This window comes from Ambystoma mexicanum, chromosome 4p (genome assembly GCF_040938575.1).
Source record: "Ambystoma mexicanum isolate Mex_15411 chromosome 4p, UKY_AmexF1_1, whole genome shotgun sequence".
Lineage (NCBI taxonomy): Eukaryota > Metazoa > Chordata > Amphibia > Caudata > Ambystomatidae > Ambystoma > Ambystoma mexicanum.
In genome coordinates, this window is record NC_090927.1 from 625,390,151 (window position 1) to 625,406,918 (window position 16,768).

Consider the following 16,768-nt stretch of genomic DNA (forward strand, 5'->3'; position numbering starts at 1 on the left):
ATGTCATTTGTTCTAGCAATTATGTATTATGCTTTTTAGGTATTATATTGTTTTGTATGACACTGGTTGTGGCTGTTGGAGTCTATGAAGGTATGTCTGTTTTATGTGGTGGCCATATAAAGGGTGGGGAATGGACAGTTGCATATAAAGGATAATGTTGGTATGAATATGTCTATGATGAGGAAGACTCAAACAATGTCTCACTTTTTGCCGGCCACCCCCACAGGTTTTCTTAAACAAATAAAAAGGGAAGTATGAATGACGTAGGATTTATATAAGGGGTTGGGCTTTGACGCCATTTCCGATACTCGGTATTCAGAATCCTCAAACAGTTGGTAGTCCGATATGCGTACTGCAGGAAGGAATGTGATGGATGAAAGCTGTTACGTGTGTGCACTAATCCCACATGCCTCAGGCGCTCCTAAGGTTTTAAGTCCACATCCAGTCCTGATTATAAAGGCACAATGCCTGGTACACCTTGCAATATGTAGGATAAAGGACACATTCCAGGCACACAGCAAGCAGTTAAGGAACATTGGTCTAGACCCAGCGCTATGCAATGGCAGTACAAAATAAAGCAAGTGTCTACAAGCCAGCACCTAAAGAAGCAGAAACAGACTTGCAGATCACACCAGAATTTCGTAAGGTGCCAGAAAAAGAACAAATTCAACACTTGAGAAGAAAGAAGAGATCAAACTACATATCAAAAGACTCTTCCACACTGCTTCAGAGGAATACCTGACAAGTATCGACTTTAGCTCTGCAGAGACTTTTTTTCATTTGTTTTTGGCTCCTGGGGTTCAAGTAGCTGCTAACGCCAAGTGGGTTCAGATCATCCGATGGGAGCTAGTACAGCTGGCCAATGACCGAGAATGGGTTCAACGCCATGAAAGTAGAGCTCTGTGCATTGAGACTCATGATGATGCAAAATCGCTACATACTGGATTTGCTAACAGCCATAGAAGGAGGAGTCTGTAAAAATGTAGGAAGCAGCTACTGCACTTTTGTACCCCAGAGTATGCTGAGAATGGGTCACTATCCCATGTGATCGAGGCGGTGCACAATCTAGGTGTTCAAATGAAGAAAGAAGGTGAAGTTCACAACACGGATTGGCTATCGCTTGCCTTTGATAATAATTTATTGTGACTTAGTTTACAATGAAACTTTACACATAAAATATACCTTAAGTAGGAACAAAATTATAATAAGAAAACCATCAGTAATTAACAAAAACGTTGCATAAGAAGTTACCAAGAAAGACAATACATTAAATTCTCTAAATATACATTTCCTAAAAACCATATAAAACAGCTTCATTTTAAATTCACATTTACAATAGTTCTGGAACCAGATCTTACCACATCCTACCGTATATTCTCCATTAGGGGTTACAGATGGAATATCAATCTAATTTCAGTATTGTTAGAATTCCTATATAAATAGGGGCCTGTATTAGCCAACAGCCCCTCATGGATTTCAACGATGGCTATACCTCAACTCCTCTTTATATCCTCCTATATGGTTATATTAAGTCTTGTTTCCACCTTCAGCCAAACATTGTACAGTGCCATCAGGAGCCTTATACTGTTGGAGTTAATACACTGATGCCAAAATAGCTCCTCTTTAATGTAACCTTGGTTATGCACAAGCTGACCCAAGCCAAGGTTTATGGTACTTGACATTTTGTGACATTCAGTCAATACGTGTCTGGCCGTTTCTAGCTGATTCACTCCTTTACATAACCGGCAAAGCCGAAATTCTGGGGGGATCATGTCTCTTCTGCCTGTTATCATTAGAGTAGGTAGTTGTTCTAGCCTTAGAAGTAATATGAAACGTCTAAGTCTCCTATCCGGGCATAAATTGAGATAGCTCTGCAGATTTTTGTAGTTATACAGTCTATACTGGACAAACTGGTAGCTTTTCAGCTTCTGGAGATGAGCGTAATTCTCCAGCCCATCCCAGAGCTCTATGCGTTTGACCAGAGCCCTTTGCATTTCTACAGTTACTTGCCTTTGATTGGGTCCCGTCATGGCAGGGGGCAGCAGTAAAAATACTGGTGCCTGTGATCATATTCTTCTTGGTCCTCTTCAGCACTTGCCAATTGGGTCTCCGATGTTGTGTCAATATAGTTCCTAATAGTGAAAAGATGATGGTATCAATTGGGGGATCTAAAACATCTTGCCATACAATAAACAGCGAATCTCAAACTAATATTTCTGGGGTTATATAGATGTCGGGGGGGGGTGAGTTTGTTACTGTAGTAGTAGCAAAAGGGCAGAATGTTGGGAAGGAACCAGGGTCCTCCCGCACCCCCAAGGGCTTTAGCGTTGGGCAATACTTCTTCTAGGCACTATAATGGACTAGGTGGGAGGAGGGGCACTGTGTAGGGTTTTTCATACGGATATAATCACATACACAGGCATGGGCAGGCACTGAAAATGGCAGTTATTATTTAAATATAAAGCACAAGTAATTATTAGTTGGATAGATTTGTCATGTCAGACCCAAAAACTCCCCCTCCTTCCTGGAAAGAATGCAGCCTGTGCTAAAATTGGACTACAGGCTCCTCAGTGTTCGCAGCACACAAGTGACTCACCAGCTGTCTTCTGTCTGTCAAGATCCCATGCAGGCTAAAATGGGATTTACATGTTTGATGCACAAAATGCAGAAATGGTACATATTTGGAGTATTAAGGGTGAGGGGAACCTACAGGGCCCAGTTAAACATGAGCAGAATGAGAGGATATGGAGAGAATGACTGGAAAATGTTTTTATAGATAAAACATTCATAGGTAGCAAAATGAAAGAAAGCCTGAGCTACAGTGTATTCTTGCATAAGCTAGCAAAATGTAGAGCAGCATGTTCTGACAGAAACAGCTGACAATGAAGAAAGGAAGGCTTTGGAGCATCCCTTGTATGGAAGAAGATTGGATTGGATTGGGATGGAGCCATGGCCCATATCCAGTGACGCCACTACAGCAAGACTGGACGATATAAACTCCTCCTGGCACCACTGTGGCAGGAAAAGTAACGGAAGAGGGACACGAGAAGACTGTTCAGACAGCAGAGTCCTTTGCTACCATCCTCATTTTTGTAAGATTAAATTTGTTATCCTTACAAGATAGATTCTTGGCGTTATTTCCCTAGAGGGGTGTATTTATTTTGGTGTGAGCGTAATCAGGGCCACCCTTACATTGGGTAGAAAATGGAACGGTGTCCAGTCAATTGGTCGACAGCAAACTGGTCGACTGCAATTTGGTCGACACCATTTGGTCGAATGCCAAATGGTCGAATTGTTTTTTTTTTTTTTTTTTTTTTTTTAAATATATGTGTTTTGTGGGTTTTCGTGTGGGGGAAAAAAAAAAGAAAAAAAAGGGGGTTGGGGGGGACCCCCCCCAAAAAAAAAACAAAAAAAGGGTTAAAAAAAAAAAAAAAAAAAAAACAATTCGACCATTTGGCATTCGATCAAATGGTGTCGACCAGTTGTCCTGTCGACCAAATGTTTTCGACCAATTGACTGGTAACCAAATGGAACACCAACCCAGAACAACACGACTCGGCTCAGCGCCTTAGGACAAAAGCTCCCCCCCCCCCCACGGCCTCCAACCTTTTAACAACACTGGCCAATGAATAGGTGAAAGATGCACCAGAATACACCAAGGGAGGCACACACCTTCCCTGGGGCCAAAACACCCACACCCCTAGCCCACGTAGGCGAGATGGAAAAGACAGCAGATGTTTAACTCCTCGGCAAGGGAAGTAATGCACAACAGCTGCAGACAGAGTTCCAGTACCAGTCCCGGGCAAATCGCACACACCCGCACCCTTGCCCCCCTGCATTGGTTAATGAATGAATGGGTGGGGGATAGAATTTTGCCAATCACAGTTTGTAGTTTTGCACTTGTCATCCAGCCTCCCTTTCCTGCAGCCGGGCTTGACCGCTGCGGCTAGGTCACATTGATGATATGCAGCTGGGGCTAGGGGCATGACAGGAGCAGGAACACACCGGGGGTTACAGCGGCCCTCAGCCCGCGGCTTGCAACAGCCGCACTTTCCTGCAGCCGGGTTATCTATATGTACTGCTGTGTAATCGTTATTGTTCTCCAGCATGGGTCTGGCACAGATTCATATGCAAACCCTCCCTCCTTCCCCTCTGTGGCTCTTCTTGGTTCATACTGCCACTTTGTGTGCTTACCAAATCTGAATATGGCCACCAGGGTTGGAGGTTAGGGAGAGACTGTCATTGGATGGGGGCAGTATGACCCAGAAGACAGTGATTGGTTTAGAGGAGAAAAACAGTTTAAAAGTGAAAGTGAAAATGTTTTTTCTTTTACCGAGGATTCCCAGCCCGACGACTGGAAATGTTCATGAGCATGTGAATCCATGACAGACTCATGCTGGAGAAGAATAGTTACAGGTAAGTAACTTAAACCTTATCTTTGTTTTATACATTTCGGCCAACTGATGTCACATGCAAAACCATGCACTTTCTAACTTAGTATTGATCTAAAAGCAATAGTTATAATAGCCAATGTTGGTCACTAATCCAACCTGTTCTGCCATTGAAATATCTGTACACTTCAAGCATCCCAGAGTGAAGTTTAGGCTCTGCAGAGATCGTTCTTTCAAGTAAAACTTATTTGAAAGTGGATTGCTCTAGTTTAAATGGTGTTTGACTTTGAATCTTTGCTGCCAGTGTATGATTGTTGTGTTATCCCTGCTCATCTTAAAAGGAAATGTTCTGGTCTCTTGTTTGAATCATGTTGTCCTTTTTAGTTAGCTAACCTTGTTGGAATTTGGGATTATTACATAGAAATCGCATTTTCATCCTGTAACAAGAAATGCATACTTTTGAACATGATGCCTTTAAATGACTATGCATAATGCGATTGAACATATAAACTGTATTTTCTAAACTTTTTGTGTGGTTTTTAACACATGGCATCCTACAATATCTGTCTAAAAGCCAGAAAATAATTCTTATTATTGGCAGTTGCGACATCACAACTGACATGTAACAAGAAAATCTAGCCAAGTTACAGCTGCTCCAAAACAAAGCCCTGCAGGCGGCTCTGGGTATCTGAAAATCAGATCACATCTTTTCCACCCGTCGAAGTCCACTAGCTACCAATCAATGCCCAGATTGACTTCAAAACTTTGACGATAGCTCACTGCTGCGTCTATAATGAAGCCCCTTCCAACCTGATCCACTGCATCTCAAAGAAACAGCATGGTCGTCCACTCCGCTCCTTCAATCCGCTAACGTTAACGGTCCCACATTCTAATCTTGCCAGAGCAGAATGGGTACATTCCAGGTCTTCGGCCCCTTGCCTGCGAAACTCACTACCTGACCATGTAAAAAACAAGCCCTCCTACCCAGCATTAACAAAAAGACAGATAACCTGGTTATTCAAGACATCGGATCAACACCTAACCATGAACTGTTAATTATGCTTTTGACCTATCATTTATAATAAATTGGTATGCCTCTCTCGTATGTTACCATGCTGTACAAACGGCTTGAAACCTGTGGGTCTGGGCGTTCTACAAATGTTAAAATGAATAAAATGACATCACAACTGCCCCGTAATCAGTTATGCTTCAGTTGTGAAGTCGCAATGCCTACTGCTTGAGCCAGCAAATGTCAGAATTCTAGCTTTCACTGAAAAAGTTAATTAAAGCTGTTGCAAGCTTTTCAAATTCCTTGTATATTAAATAGTTTTCTGTGACACTTTACAGCGATCGATTGCCAAGGAACTGTTTATGGTAGAATGTTTAATTTGTGCACTGCTGAAAGTTTACACATGTGAGCAAGAAGCTGCATGTTATTCCTCAAAGTACAAAGTGGAAATGAAAATTCAATGCATTTTAGTCAATGTTTGAACTATTTTTCTGCAACACATTCAAAGCCTCATGTTGAGGTTTTAAATCGAAACAGATTTTACGTCGATTTATATGGATCAGCAAATGAAAGATCATTAGATTAAACAAGTGGCCAGTTATTAAAGGGGATGGCGTGCATGGCCAAGTATTATAAGTAATCGTATACCCCCTGCCGAAAGTAAAAGTGTATTTCAAGTCACTTCAGAGTTCTGTGACCTTATAAAGGAACTCCGCCTTCAACCTCGTTCCTCTATTTGGTTACGGAACTCCTCTGTAACTTGCAATATCCTTATAATGTACTGCAGGGTGTACGTTATCCCACATATAATAGTTTTGTAATCTATTTTTAGGAACGTAATGGCAAATGTGATCTTTCGTTGATTTATCGATACATGACTTTGAGGCTTTTGTTTATTTTTCTGCTTTTAGAACCGGTTAGAAACTTGCGTCAAAGCACTGTTGCCAAGCGTTCTAACACTGCACCTGCATTGAGTCCCAAGAAACCCCCTGCAGAGTCGGCATCCATAAGAGCGATGGGAGGAAACGACACATGCCTGATGTCTAGTGACCCTATTGAATATAAAGCAGATCCTAAACCATTGAGAAGAAGCATCCGGCGCACCAGTCAGTCAGAGCAAGCAACAAATGAACCTCTCCCAGTTGTAAAGAAATCCATGAATATTGGTGATGAAATTAAGAAAGAACCAAAAGGCATAGATGAAATAAAACATCAAGAAAGATCAAAGCTTACATCTGATGCATTGGCTAACTGCTCATTTGTGCCAGGCTCTCAGTCTGACTCTAATGAAAATAAAATCAAAGTTAAACCTGCAATAGGTACACCATTTGAGCATGTTACACGTCATAATTTTAAAAATATTAGTATGGTTGAACATGATACACTTGTTGATTTAATTGCTCCTCAGAACACTTTGGGAGGTGATGGGGACTATAAAATGGAAGAAATAATGAAATCCCTGAAAGAAAACAGTAGCTGTGAATTGGCCGAACCATCCAGTAGAACATTAGTGACCCTAGAGGAAGGGCCTGCAGAACTAACTCTATCTTGCTCAGTGGGTGAAGAAAGTGTATGTAGTCCATGGTTGGAAACATCTGTGGTAAAACATCCACTGTTAATAAAGGACTGTAAAATGGAGGGTTTGGTTGGTGCAACACATGAAGGCAAAAATATAAGCATTTCTAAAATGTGTTTAAAAACGTTAGTGCTTAATACGAGGGCTGAGAACAATGTGTGTGCTTCTGAAAAAGCAGTCCCAGATGCTTTAGAAGGTGGCAGTGCTCAAGATTACCAATCGCAAAATAATCCACCCATTAAAGCCTCTCTCAGGGAAAAACGTCAAGCAAAACCAAACAATCAGGCTGGTGGCAATATCCTGGGTATAACATCTTCAAAATGTACGAGAGAAGCAAGACCCAAACGGACAAAATCTGTAGCACAATCTTTGAAAGGTTTAAAGGTAGATGTGCAAGAGAAATGCATAGAAGCACCAGAAGGTATGAATAAAGGTAGAACACGCATAATCCAGATTAAAGTGATCCGACCTGTTGAGAATCTAGCTGCAGTTCATGGCAGAGTGAATGCTGGTGAGCCTGCACATAAGGCATCTGTTAAGCAAGCTAAACCAGTCAAAACCATAAAGAGGCATAAAGCAAGGGTTGCAAAGGCACATGGCTCTGCTTCAAGGGATAAAGTATCAGGAAAGCAGGAACCAACAGCTAAGAAAAAAGCACATCAAACTCAAGTTCAGAAGCCATTCTCCAATATTATGGACGATCAATCGAAACTCTGCACAAGTAGCCCAAATCAGGCCCACCAAACAGTCTCCTTGCATACCCATTCACACCCAGAATACACAGGGCATTCTAACCAGAGACACATTCCAATACAGCTAACCGGGCATTTGAAAGCAAGTGATCAGGCAAAGGAAGATTGCAGAGAGCTTAAGGATCCTGCTGCTGTAGAACATTTGAGGGAAGAAGAAAGAAACAAATTGAAAAAAGGACTCCCACCTCGCCAAAGAAGAAGCAGTAAAAGTATTTCCTTGGATGAACCTCCTCTTTTCATCCCAGATAACCTTGCTGCTGTAAAGAAGGATGGTGTTGATCACAGCTCAGCAGGTGACCACAAGAATGCATGGGTACATGGCAAGCTGTGCGCCTCTTGTAAAAAACACCATGTCAACAGGTACGTGAGTGTGAGTCTTTGTTGTTGTTGTTGGATCTTACATTAGTGTGAGATGCATGGATACATTCTCCTTGCCCTTCGGGTCCTTCATGCATGCTGTTATAATGTTGTGTTTGTCAATGAATGACAGTTTAGGGGATGTTGTATAAGTATTGATGGGTGAATTCTCTCTGAATGTAAGTTGGGCCTAAGCTGTCAATGAGAGAATCAAATTGCAGGTGAGTTCTTGGTCATCTACCTTTTGAAGAGTAACTGGATGTATCTATATATGAAACAATAAAGTAATATGTTTTTTCTGATGCTTGTTAATCTGCTTAGAATGCTGTGCATCCTATGGTAATTGCAGAGTATTGTATCCGTGTAGTGTACCTAAAATCCCTCACGCGTCGACGTCCCTCAGATAATTTTTTCCTGCCCAACTAGTTGGTCGCCTTATGCGGAGCTCACAAGAGTTTATATTGCTCAACATTGTTACTTTTTCCCACGACCTATGGTCATCTAGTTCCCTGACTACTAATTCTCTTCCCTACTACGACTGCTTTGTGGATTTCCTGTCGCCGATGACATACACCTCTGCTCAGCGACTGGTGTACTGATCGACGTCTGTCGACCGGGTGGCCTCGGCCTTCCGGCCAGGCCCAGGGGCTATTCTTTTTCAAGAATGCATTTCCTTTTCCCTTCGCTTTCCATTTTCAGTCTGGCTGCCGTCTACCTCTGCTATGGAGAGGATACTCTTTAAATGTTGTCCGTCGTGTTCCGGCAGATTCCTGTGGGAGGACACCCATCGCCGTTGCAATAGGTGTCTACCTCATGATCATGGCAAGCATTCTTGTAAGTCCTGCAATCTTTTCCGTCCGAAGACGTTAAAGGACATGCTGACAAAACAGTAGGCGGCCTACGCAATGCAGGCTGAAAGTTGTTGGCGCCGTCGCTTGGATGAGGAGGATTCCAGCAGCAGCCATGGCTCCAGCCTGGAAGCTGTAGACCTTTTGGCGGAACCTTCCGGTTCCCAGATGCCTGTCCCCTGCACCGACAGACCGGCCGCTGGCGCTGTTATGGGGAGTTCACACGCCAGCAACAGAGGCACACACGCACCACCTAAACCCAAACACACAACCCCTAGGGCCTCTTCAACTGACACGTCGAAGTGTGTAATGCTAACAGGCCTGTCAATCTTCGACAGTGTCTTCCAAACCTCGCGGTTCAACGCCCTCTATGCAACCATCTTCTCTGCATGCGACTGGGCTTTCTTCTCATAAGGGCGTTACGAAAAACACACGGTCCAAGGGCACGCTAGCACCTAAGGCTTTGGTAGAGTCGTCAACCACAATGGCGCTGCAAGGCACGTTGAAATCTAGTATTCAACTGCTGAAAATATGCGAGAGTCTTGCTGCTATTGTTTCGGCAGCAGGAGAACAAAGAAGCGCCCCCTCTCGTCGAGAGGAGTATGCAGAGGCCCCCCAAGTCCCTCTCAAAGGCTTTTTCAGCGAAATCCCTCCTCTGAACAGCCCTTCCCACCTCCCAGACCCTTCTGCATTTTCCCTGTGAACCAGGCAAAGATTTGAGAATTACATGAACAAGATGGCACAATTTATAGATTTCTCTGATAAATACACTACTCCCAAGAGACATAGGGAGGATACTCCTGCCCCTTTCCACAAAATGCTGCAAAAGGTTCCCATTCCTATACAAGTCCACCAATAGGAGACCTGGACAGAGCTGACCAGGACCAGGACTGGGAGCAGGATCAGCCAGCATATCAGGGACCTTGGCTTTCATCCACGCATACCCCTGACCCTGACGTTATTTTTCTCGACCCACCAGCTTCACCTCAACAAAGACAGTCATCGCCTGTGGATGATCAAATGCTCTTTAATGCATTCTAAAAAGAGCTGCAGATCCATTTGATAGTGCTACACAGGAGACAGCCCCTGATGGCGCCTTTGTAGAAAACGTTCTCAAGGAGAAGCCTCCCACTAGCTAGACTATTCCGCTACTTAAAATTGTCTTGCTCCTTTTTTATTGTCCCCGCTCCCTCACAAGGGCAGTCAACCCTCCGATTGAGAAGTTGTTTCGCCCGCTCCATCTGACCCTATGTATATTCGGGGCTACGCCACTCTGGACTCCCTGGTTGTTAAAACCACCAGAAAGAGGGCACGGGTTCCACTATGTACAGCGGAAGCTCCCCCTGAGAAAGACCTAGACTTCTAGGTTTTCCATCTTCTGTACCAATGGTGATTATCGGCATGAACTTGTGGTTCAGTCATGGTATGATTCATAATGTGGATGAAGTTGAATCTGTTTTTATAAAGTCTTGGAGCCACCAGGGCAATCCTTGTTTGTCTTTTAACAATGTCTCCTTGAGCTGATAATGCCCCACTAAATCTTTTTGTCCTTGATTGCTAAAATGTGTTGCAGCAGATGGACCAGAGTCTTCAGGATCTCTCTGTGAATCTGACCCACATAAAATAATCTGAGATTCTGCAGATGGTCTAAGGACTACGACTTAATCTGTAAATATAAATTGAACACCGAGTATGTGAAAATAAATCTGCATCTACTCCCAAATTATCTGGTATGATTTCCAAATCCCAAGTTTAGACACAACTTTATGCGTTTTTATTTTAACTTATTGAGTACTTTGCAGCAATGGGGCTCCATCGGGGTATTCCCATCGAACAGAGGGTCTGTTAGATTTTTCCTCCCTTCACGTCCATAGAAAATCTGAAACCTCTTTTAATTAATTGTCCTGCCACTTTAGGTCTCCTACATGAACGTTTTGGCAGCTTTTGGTATTCTCTTGTTAACGGGTTTCACAATGGCTTAACCATTGAATTAATTAGAATATCTTTATTTATAATGTTTTTTCATAATAATGCAAAGCTCTGAGGACTGTTTTGATCATAATTCTGATTTCACCCGGTTGTATACAATTGTATTTCTGAGGCTGTGGATCTGCTTAGAATCACATGCTTTGCATAGGCCGACATGTAGTGGTTGGTGCAGAGTATTACATAATATTTTTTTCGATTTTGAATAGGGATGTCGACCGGGCGTTACTGTAATATTCTTATTGTGATGTGTACTGTACCCATGATCCCTCATGCGTGCATGCCCTCAGATTGTTTTGTTTGTTTTTTCAGCCATCGTGTTTGTCACACTGTGCTGAGTTCTCGATGTGATTATGTCCTCAATTATTGAGGACATTTTTCAGTTTAATATTTATACAGATATTAAAGTTTAGTATAACCGTACTGCAGATAGCTCTCGCTCGAGCACGACGACTTCAAAACCAGCATTGTACTGGACATCTTGCGGCTTTCAAAATCGGCACTCGACAACTAACAGGCCTTAGGGAGAGTGGGGGGGAAGGACAGTTAAATTTACAGTTGGGGAGAATGCTTCCTTAATTTCCCCTATAATATTTCTTATCTCGATGTCCGGCTTCTGACATGGAAAATACCCCTTTTTTAATTTTGCCCACTGTGCAACAAGAAGTTTCAGTCGAAAATCACACATAAGGTCTGTTATTATTGCCTTCCTAGAGATCACTGGGAAGAAAAATGCCAGTCATGTAACCTTTTTAAGCCCAAAACACTGAAAGATCGGTAGTCGAAATGCAGGACGGCTTTTTTGATGTAGACTGAGGCATCTTCGGACTACCCCGCCAGAAAGGCCAGTGTGAGAGGCCAAATCTCAATAGGTTTGGCCGCTTCCGCAAAACAATGACTTCCTGTTTCAGATCCCCTCCCATATCGTCCCAGTAGGAAGCCGCATGATCTTCGCCCACAATTGGGAGAGGATCCCCACAGACAAGTGGGTGCTGTCAACAGTATAAAACGGGTATTGCATCGACTTTCAAGAACAACAATGCAATCACCTGCCAAGACACAGAAGGATACCAGTAGATCATCCATAGATTCTACACGACGAAATATGGATACTGCTACAAAAGGGAGTTATAGAACCCGTTCCACAATTCAAGGTAAACGAGAGTATCTATTCCGTTTGTTTCCTTGGGCCAAACAAAAATGAGACAGAACGTCTAGTGCTAAACATAATGCCAGCAAACACATATGTAAAGCCACAAAAATTCAGGATGTCAACGCTTCAGGAAGTCATCCCACAGCTCCAGAAAGAAGACTTTATAGCAACACTAGATATGAAATATGCATACTTTCATATTTCAATGCTGCCTGTGCATCGAAAATACCTACGATTCAAAGTGGGTCAAGTGCATTGTCAATTCAAAGTGCTCCTTTTCTGTATCGCATCAGCATGGTGGCGGTGGTAGCACACCTACATAGAGCAAGTATTCCAGTGTGCCCTTATCTGGAGGACTGGCTAATATTAGGAGAATCTCAAAAAAGATGTCGGCTAAACACACAGAAAACAAATCTTCTGCACAAACTGGGTTTTTACATCAACGGAAAGAAGTCGAACCTGATCCACAGTCATCAGAAACCATTATAGGGGGAGCTAGGGGGTGGGGGTAGAGGGGGGGCAGGGAGTACAGAGATTCGGACAAAAGACACCCTGGTCTTCCCCTCCAACGCGAGAGTCCAAACCCTAATTCAAAAAGTACCGTGTGTGAAGGCATCAGGAAGTAGACGCAGGCAACTGAGTAAAGCTTGGGTCACAAACTTTTATGAAAATAAAAATAAGGTTGGAAGAAGGCCTAACTTGCCCTATGCTACAGTGGGATTTCCCTACCTAACTGAAATGAATGATAGTTTGTGTCAGGAAGTCCAAAGCAAATGTCTGTCCACAATCTATACTTGCCCTCACATCCCTACAATATGTAGGCATGTCGACATCAAATGAGAAGTGTTAAAATTTCAGTGCTTCAACCAGCTCTTAGGGGGAAAAGGGGTTTCACTTCTCCAAGGTTCTAATTGTTCACATTATCAAAGAGGGGTTTCCTTCCCCAAGCTTCAAATAACACAATTCCTGGGGAGATTCAATGTTTCAAAATATCAAGTTCAGTTCCTTAATTGTAGTTCACCATGGTTTTTCCTTTATTCAATCACCAAGTGGCTTTTCCTTAGGTTGGTGTATTCGGTCTAGGCGCCGTTGTCGTACCACATGGTCCACCCATTACAGGTCACACAAGCAACGCACCTTATCTGGATCTGTTTCATAAATATCTTGCCACAGTGAGGCTTGACCTAATATCCTTTCAAGTGCCTTTGAAGCTTTAGTATCACTTGTTTTGTCAGTATTCACTTGTTGAATAGCTTTCACATCTCAAACGAACATAGGCTTCCCTGTACATTTTCCTGCTAGGAACTTCAGTTGCAGTTCTTTTGTACAATCCACCAGAAGCTTCCCAGTACACTCTCCTGCTAGGAAACCTTCTCTGTTTCAGGTTACTTGATTATTGTCCCTTTACACAATCCATCACAAGCTTCCTAATACAGTCTTGTGCTAGGAAACTTATTCTCTGTGTCCCGTTTCTAGATAAAAGCACCTGGTGCCCTTTTAACAGGTTTCTCTTGAATACAGGCTTTGTTACTATATTTCTTCTGCACAATTTTTCTTGCCTTTTGGCAAGGTTTGCTCATTTAACACAATTATTCTTGCCAATGCTTGCCTTTTTTATGTCTTGTCATTATGCTTTCCACTTTCTGCAGCTTTCCAGAGAATCGACTTCACTTGTGTTCTGCTTGTGCTGGTTCCTTCTTGCATACAGAGTCTTCCATTTCTTCCTCGCTTCCCTGCTGCTCACGTCGGAGTTCCAGTGAAACTGCAGTCAGCGGTCCTGCACCTGTGAGGGTTCAGGAGTCTCTCCAACGCTCCTACCTTCGCTCAGTGCAGCACTGCTTTCTCAGCTCTGCTTCAGAATGCCAACGATCCCCTCTCGCTCGCTGCACTGGATCATGCTCTCTGTACCTCCCAGCATCTTGGGAAGGTGCCTTGTTGCTGCCACAGCGTCTGCTCTGTAATTCTCCTTAGCACTCTTCGTCCTGCTTCTTCCCATGCTTCTCCCTGTGCTTCTCAGCTGAGCCATTTTTAAAGTTCCCGGCTCCATCTAACAACTAGACCACTCACGTTTCTTCTTCCAGACTGTCTTCTGTCTTAATGGTGGCCTCCTCATATCCGTTCCTAACTAGTGTGCATGTGAGTAAGCAAGAGGATGTATGGCTCTGGTGTCTCTTCCTCGCCCCAGTACCTGACTGATATTCACTCTGAGATGTTTTTGGGAAAAGATAATAACCTACAAAAGCCTGGGGGATGTTGGATTCATTAGAAAAGGGAAATGACGAATACTGTGTCACACCCAAGGGTGCCTCGTCCCCACTCCGTAAGTCTCCTCCACCCAGGTGTTCCGCCCTCGCATATCCACCCCCAGGGTCAGGATCCGATCACAATGGCCTTTCCCATGCCGCCTGGGAGGAGGAGGATATATTGGGGAAAGAAGTGAGGACGCCCCCCAGATTCCTCCCACTTGTTATACATCTGATCGACAGATAACCGTCAGGCTGTGCGCCTTCTCCACACAATGGCGTCATGCATCTTCATTGTGGCACATGCAAGGCTTCATATGTGTCCAGTGCAAGAGTGGTAAGCGAAACTGTGTTCGCAGCAGAGGGCAATTGGGACGATCTAGTGGTTGTTTCGCAAACACTGGTGTTGGCTCTTCCCATGGTGGACAAAAGTAAACATGTTACAGGCAAAACATTTTGTGAATCCACCAGCACACCTTACAATTGCAAAAGACGCACCACTCTCTAGTTGGGGAGCACATTGTCTCCACCAAACACAGAGCATGCTTGCGGCCACGCAGACTTGCCATGAAACATATTAACACCATAGAGTTGCTAGCAGTTTTCAAGGCGCTACAAAGTTTCCAACATAAATTAATTGGAAAGAATGTGCTAATCCTTAGACAGTACAAGAGCCATGCTTTAAATCAACTAACGGGGCGAGACTCACCCAATCAGTCTGTCCACACTAGCACAGATCATCTGGAACTGGAGCCTCCAAAGAGGACATCTCCAATCCCAACATGTTCTAGGGGAACATAACTGCCCAGCAGACATGGTAGGCAGAAGCGCATATCGACCTTCAGAACACAAGTTGGGGTTACAGGTGTAAGCAACATTCGTACACTTGGGAGCAACTAGACCTAGATCTGTTTGCTACAAAAAAAAAATGCAAAATGCCTAAACTACACCTCCCAGGTTCCCACAGAAGGAATCCAAGATGAACACACTGTGGATCAGTTGGTCAAGGGACGTTTGCTTATGCTTTTCCTCTGACTCCACTGTTAAACAGAGTAATTTGTAAGCAGGACCAGGAGAAGTTTCGAATAGCTCTGATGTGGGCTAGTCCAATGTGGTTCTCCGACCACCTCAAGGTGTCAATTTGCCCACCAATAAAACTGGAACGCCATTACAATATGTTGGCAAACAATCAGGGGTTAACCCTTCATCCGCAACCCCAAGTCTTGTGAAGTCATAGTTTGGTCACCTTAATTTGCCTGTCTGATGCATGGGCATTCTAAAACTAGCCTGTAAACCAAACACTAGACACTGCTATTTTAACAAATTGAAACTATTTTTCTTTTGTTAAAAAAACAAATGTCAACCCTATTGATCTCCCTTAATGAGGCCGGATCACAGACGCCCATGCAGTGGAAGGATGTGGATTCCTCAAGTGCCCATAGCAGTAGCAGGAGAAGCAGCAAAGTCTGGAAGCTGCCGCAGCCCACAACCTTTGTAAATGGGAGTCTGAAGAAGCTCCGTACTCCTAAGAAGCAGAATTTCTTGCCCGTAACTGTAGCCAGCTTTCAGTTGTACTAGATTCTAGTTTGGAGTGAGTGAGAATCAACCGTAGAAGTGGGAAGTCTTTTAATAATGGTAAAGTAGCATGCACGTACCTGACACGCTTGGGTGTGATCAAAAGTCTTTCTTTCCTGAGAAGTAGGAATTCTTTGTTGCTGAGCGGTCGTGTGTCTCTGATTAGCACAGAGAATGCTGCCGGTAGATGAAGCAAAGCGAAACTGACTTTCCTGAAGAATTGCAGCTATTGTTAAAGGGACTGCTCTGAGACAATTTTCCCTGTGTCTTGGAACGTGGGAACGAGTATTTGTTTGAAGTGGCAGTTCATTATTAAAACGCGATCACGTGCGACTTATTTTGGTTTCCCTTGTCAACAATTACATCGCAACACATCAAAGGTTGAAGCAGCAGAAGAAAAACGTAGTAGAAGTTGAAGATAGAACAAGCAATGCCCAAGCCCATCGATGGATCTCTATGAAAGCCAAGTCCCATGCACATAAGAAAGGTACACTGGTGGTTTTGAAGTTGCTGAACGTGTTTACCCAAATGTCTACATCCGCAGTTGGGAGAGGGGCACAACCACTTTGGGGTAACCACTGAAGACCATGTGTGCATAAGACAGGCAAAGAGACTGCCCTTTCTGGAGAGATAGAAAGAAGAATGCCTTGCCAGTCTGTGGATGTAGAAGATGTCTTGTAGTAATGCCTACCTTTAAAATTGCTGTTGAAGCAGTATATTGAGAAGTAGTATAAGTTATAGTAGCAGTAACAAAACAGTGCTTGTCGATATTGTTGAAGTTAACTGTGCGGCCAAGAGAGCTGTTCTCACAGTCATATTGTAGAAGGAAGTTGGTTGAGAGAAGGGTGCATCTCCAACAAGAACATCTTGACAATTGT

The 16,768-nt window shown here is 43.4% G+C and overlaps 1 protein-coding gene across 2 annotated transcripts in view; it reads left to right on the forward strand.

The window, feature by feature from the left end:
* PHF3 (PHD finger protein 3) overlaps window positions 1-16,768 on the forward strand; it is a 909,072-nt gene that overhangs the window by 127,016 nt on the left and 765,288 nt on the right. Inside the window, exons 2-3 of one of the 2 annotated variants that reach the window (XM_069606192.1) lie at window positions 4,338-4,416; window positions 6,312-8,088. In XM_069606192.1, coding sequence (XP_069462293.1) covers window positions 4,383-4,416; window positions 6,312-8,088 — 1,811 coding nt within the window. In that variant the 5' untranslated portion in view covers window positions 4,338-4,382. The remainder of the gene's footprint in view (window positions 1-4,337; window positions 4,417-6,311; window positions 8,089-16,768) is intronic. The other variant, XM_069606191.1, reaches the window with a different exon arrangement.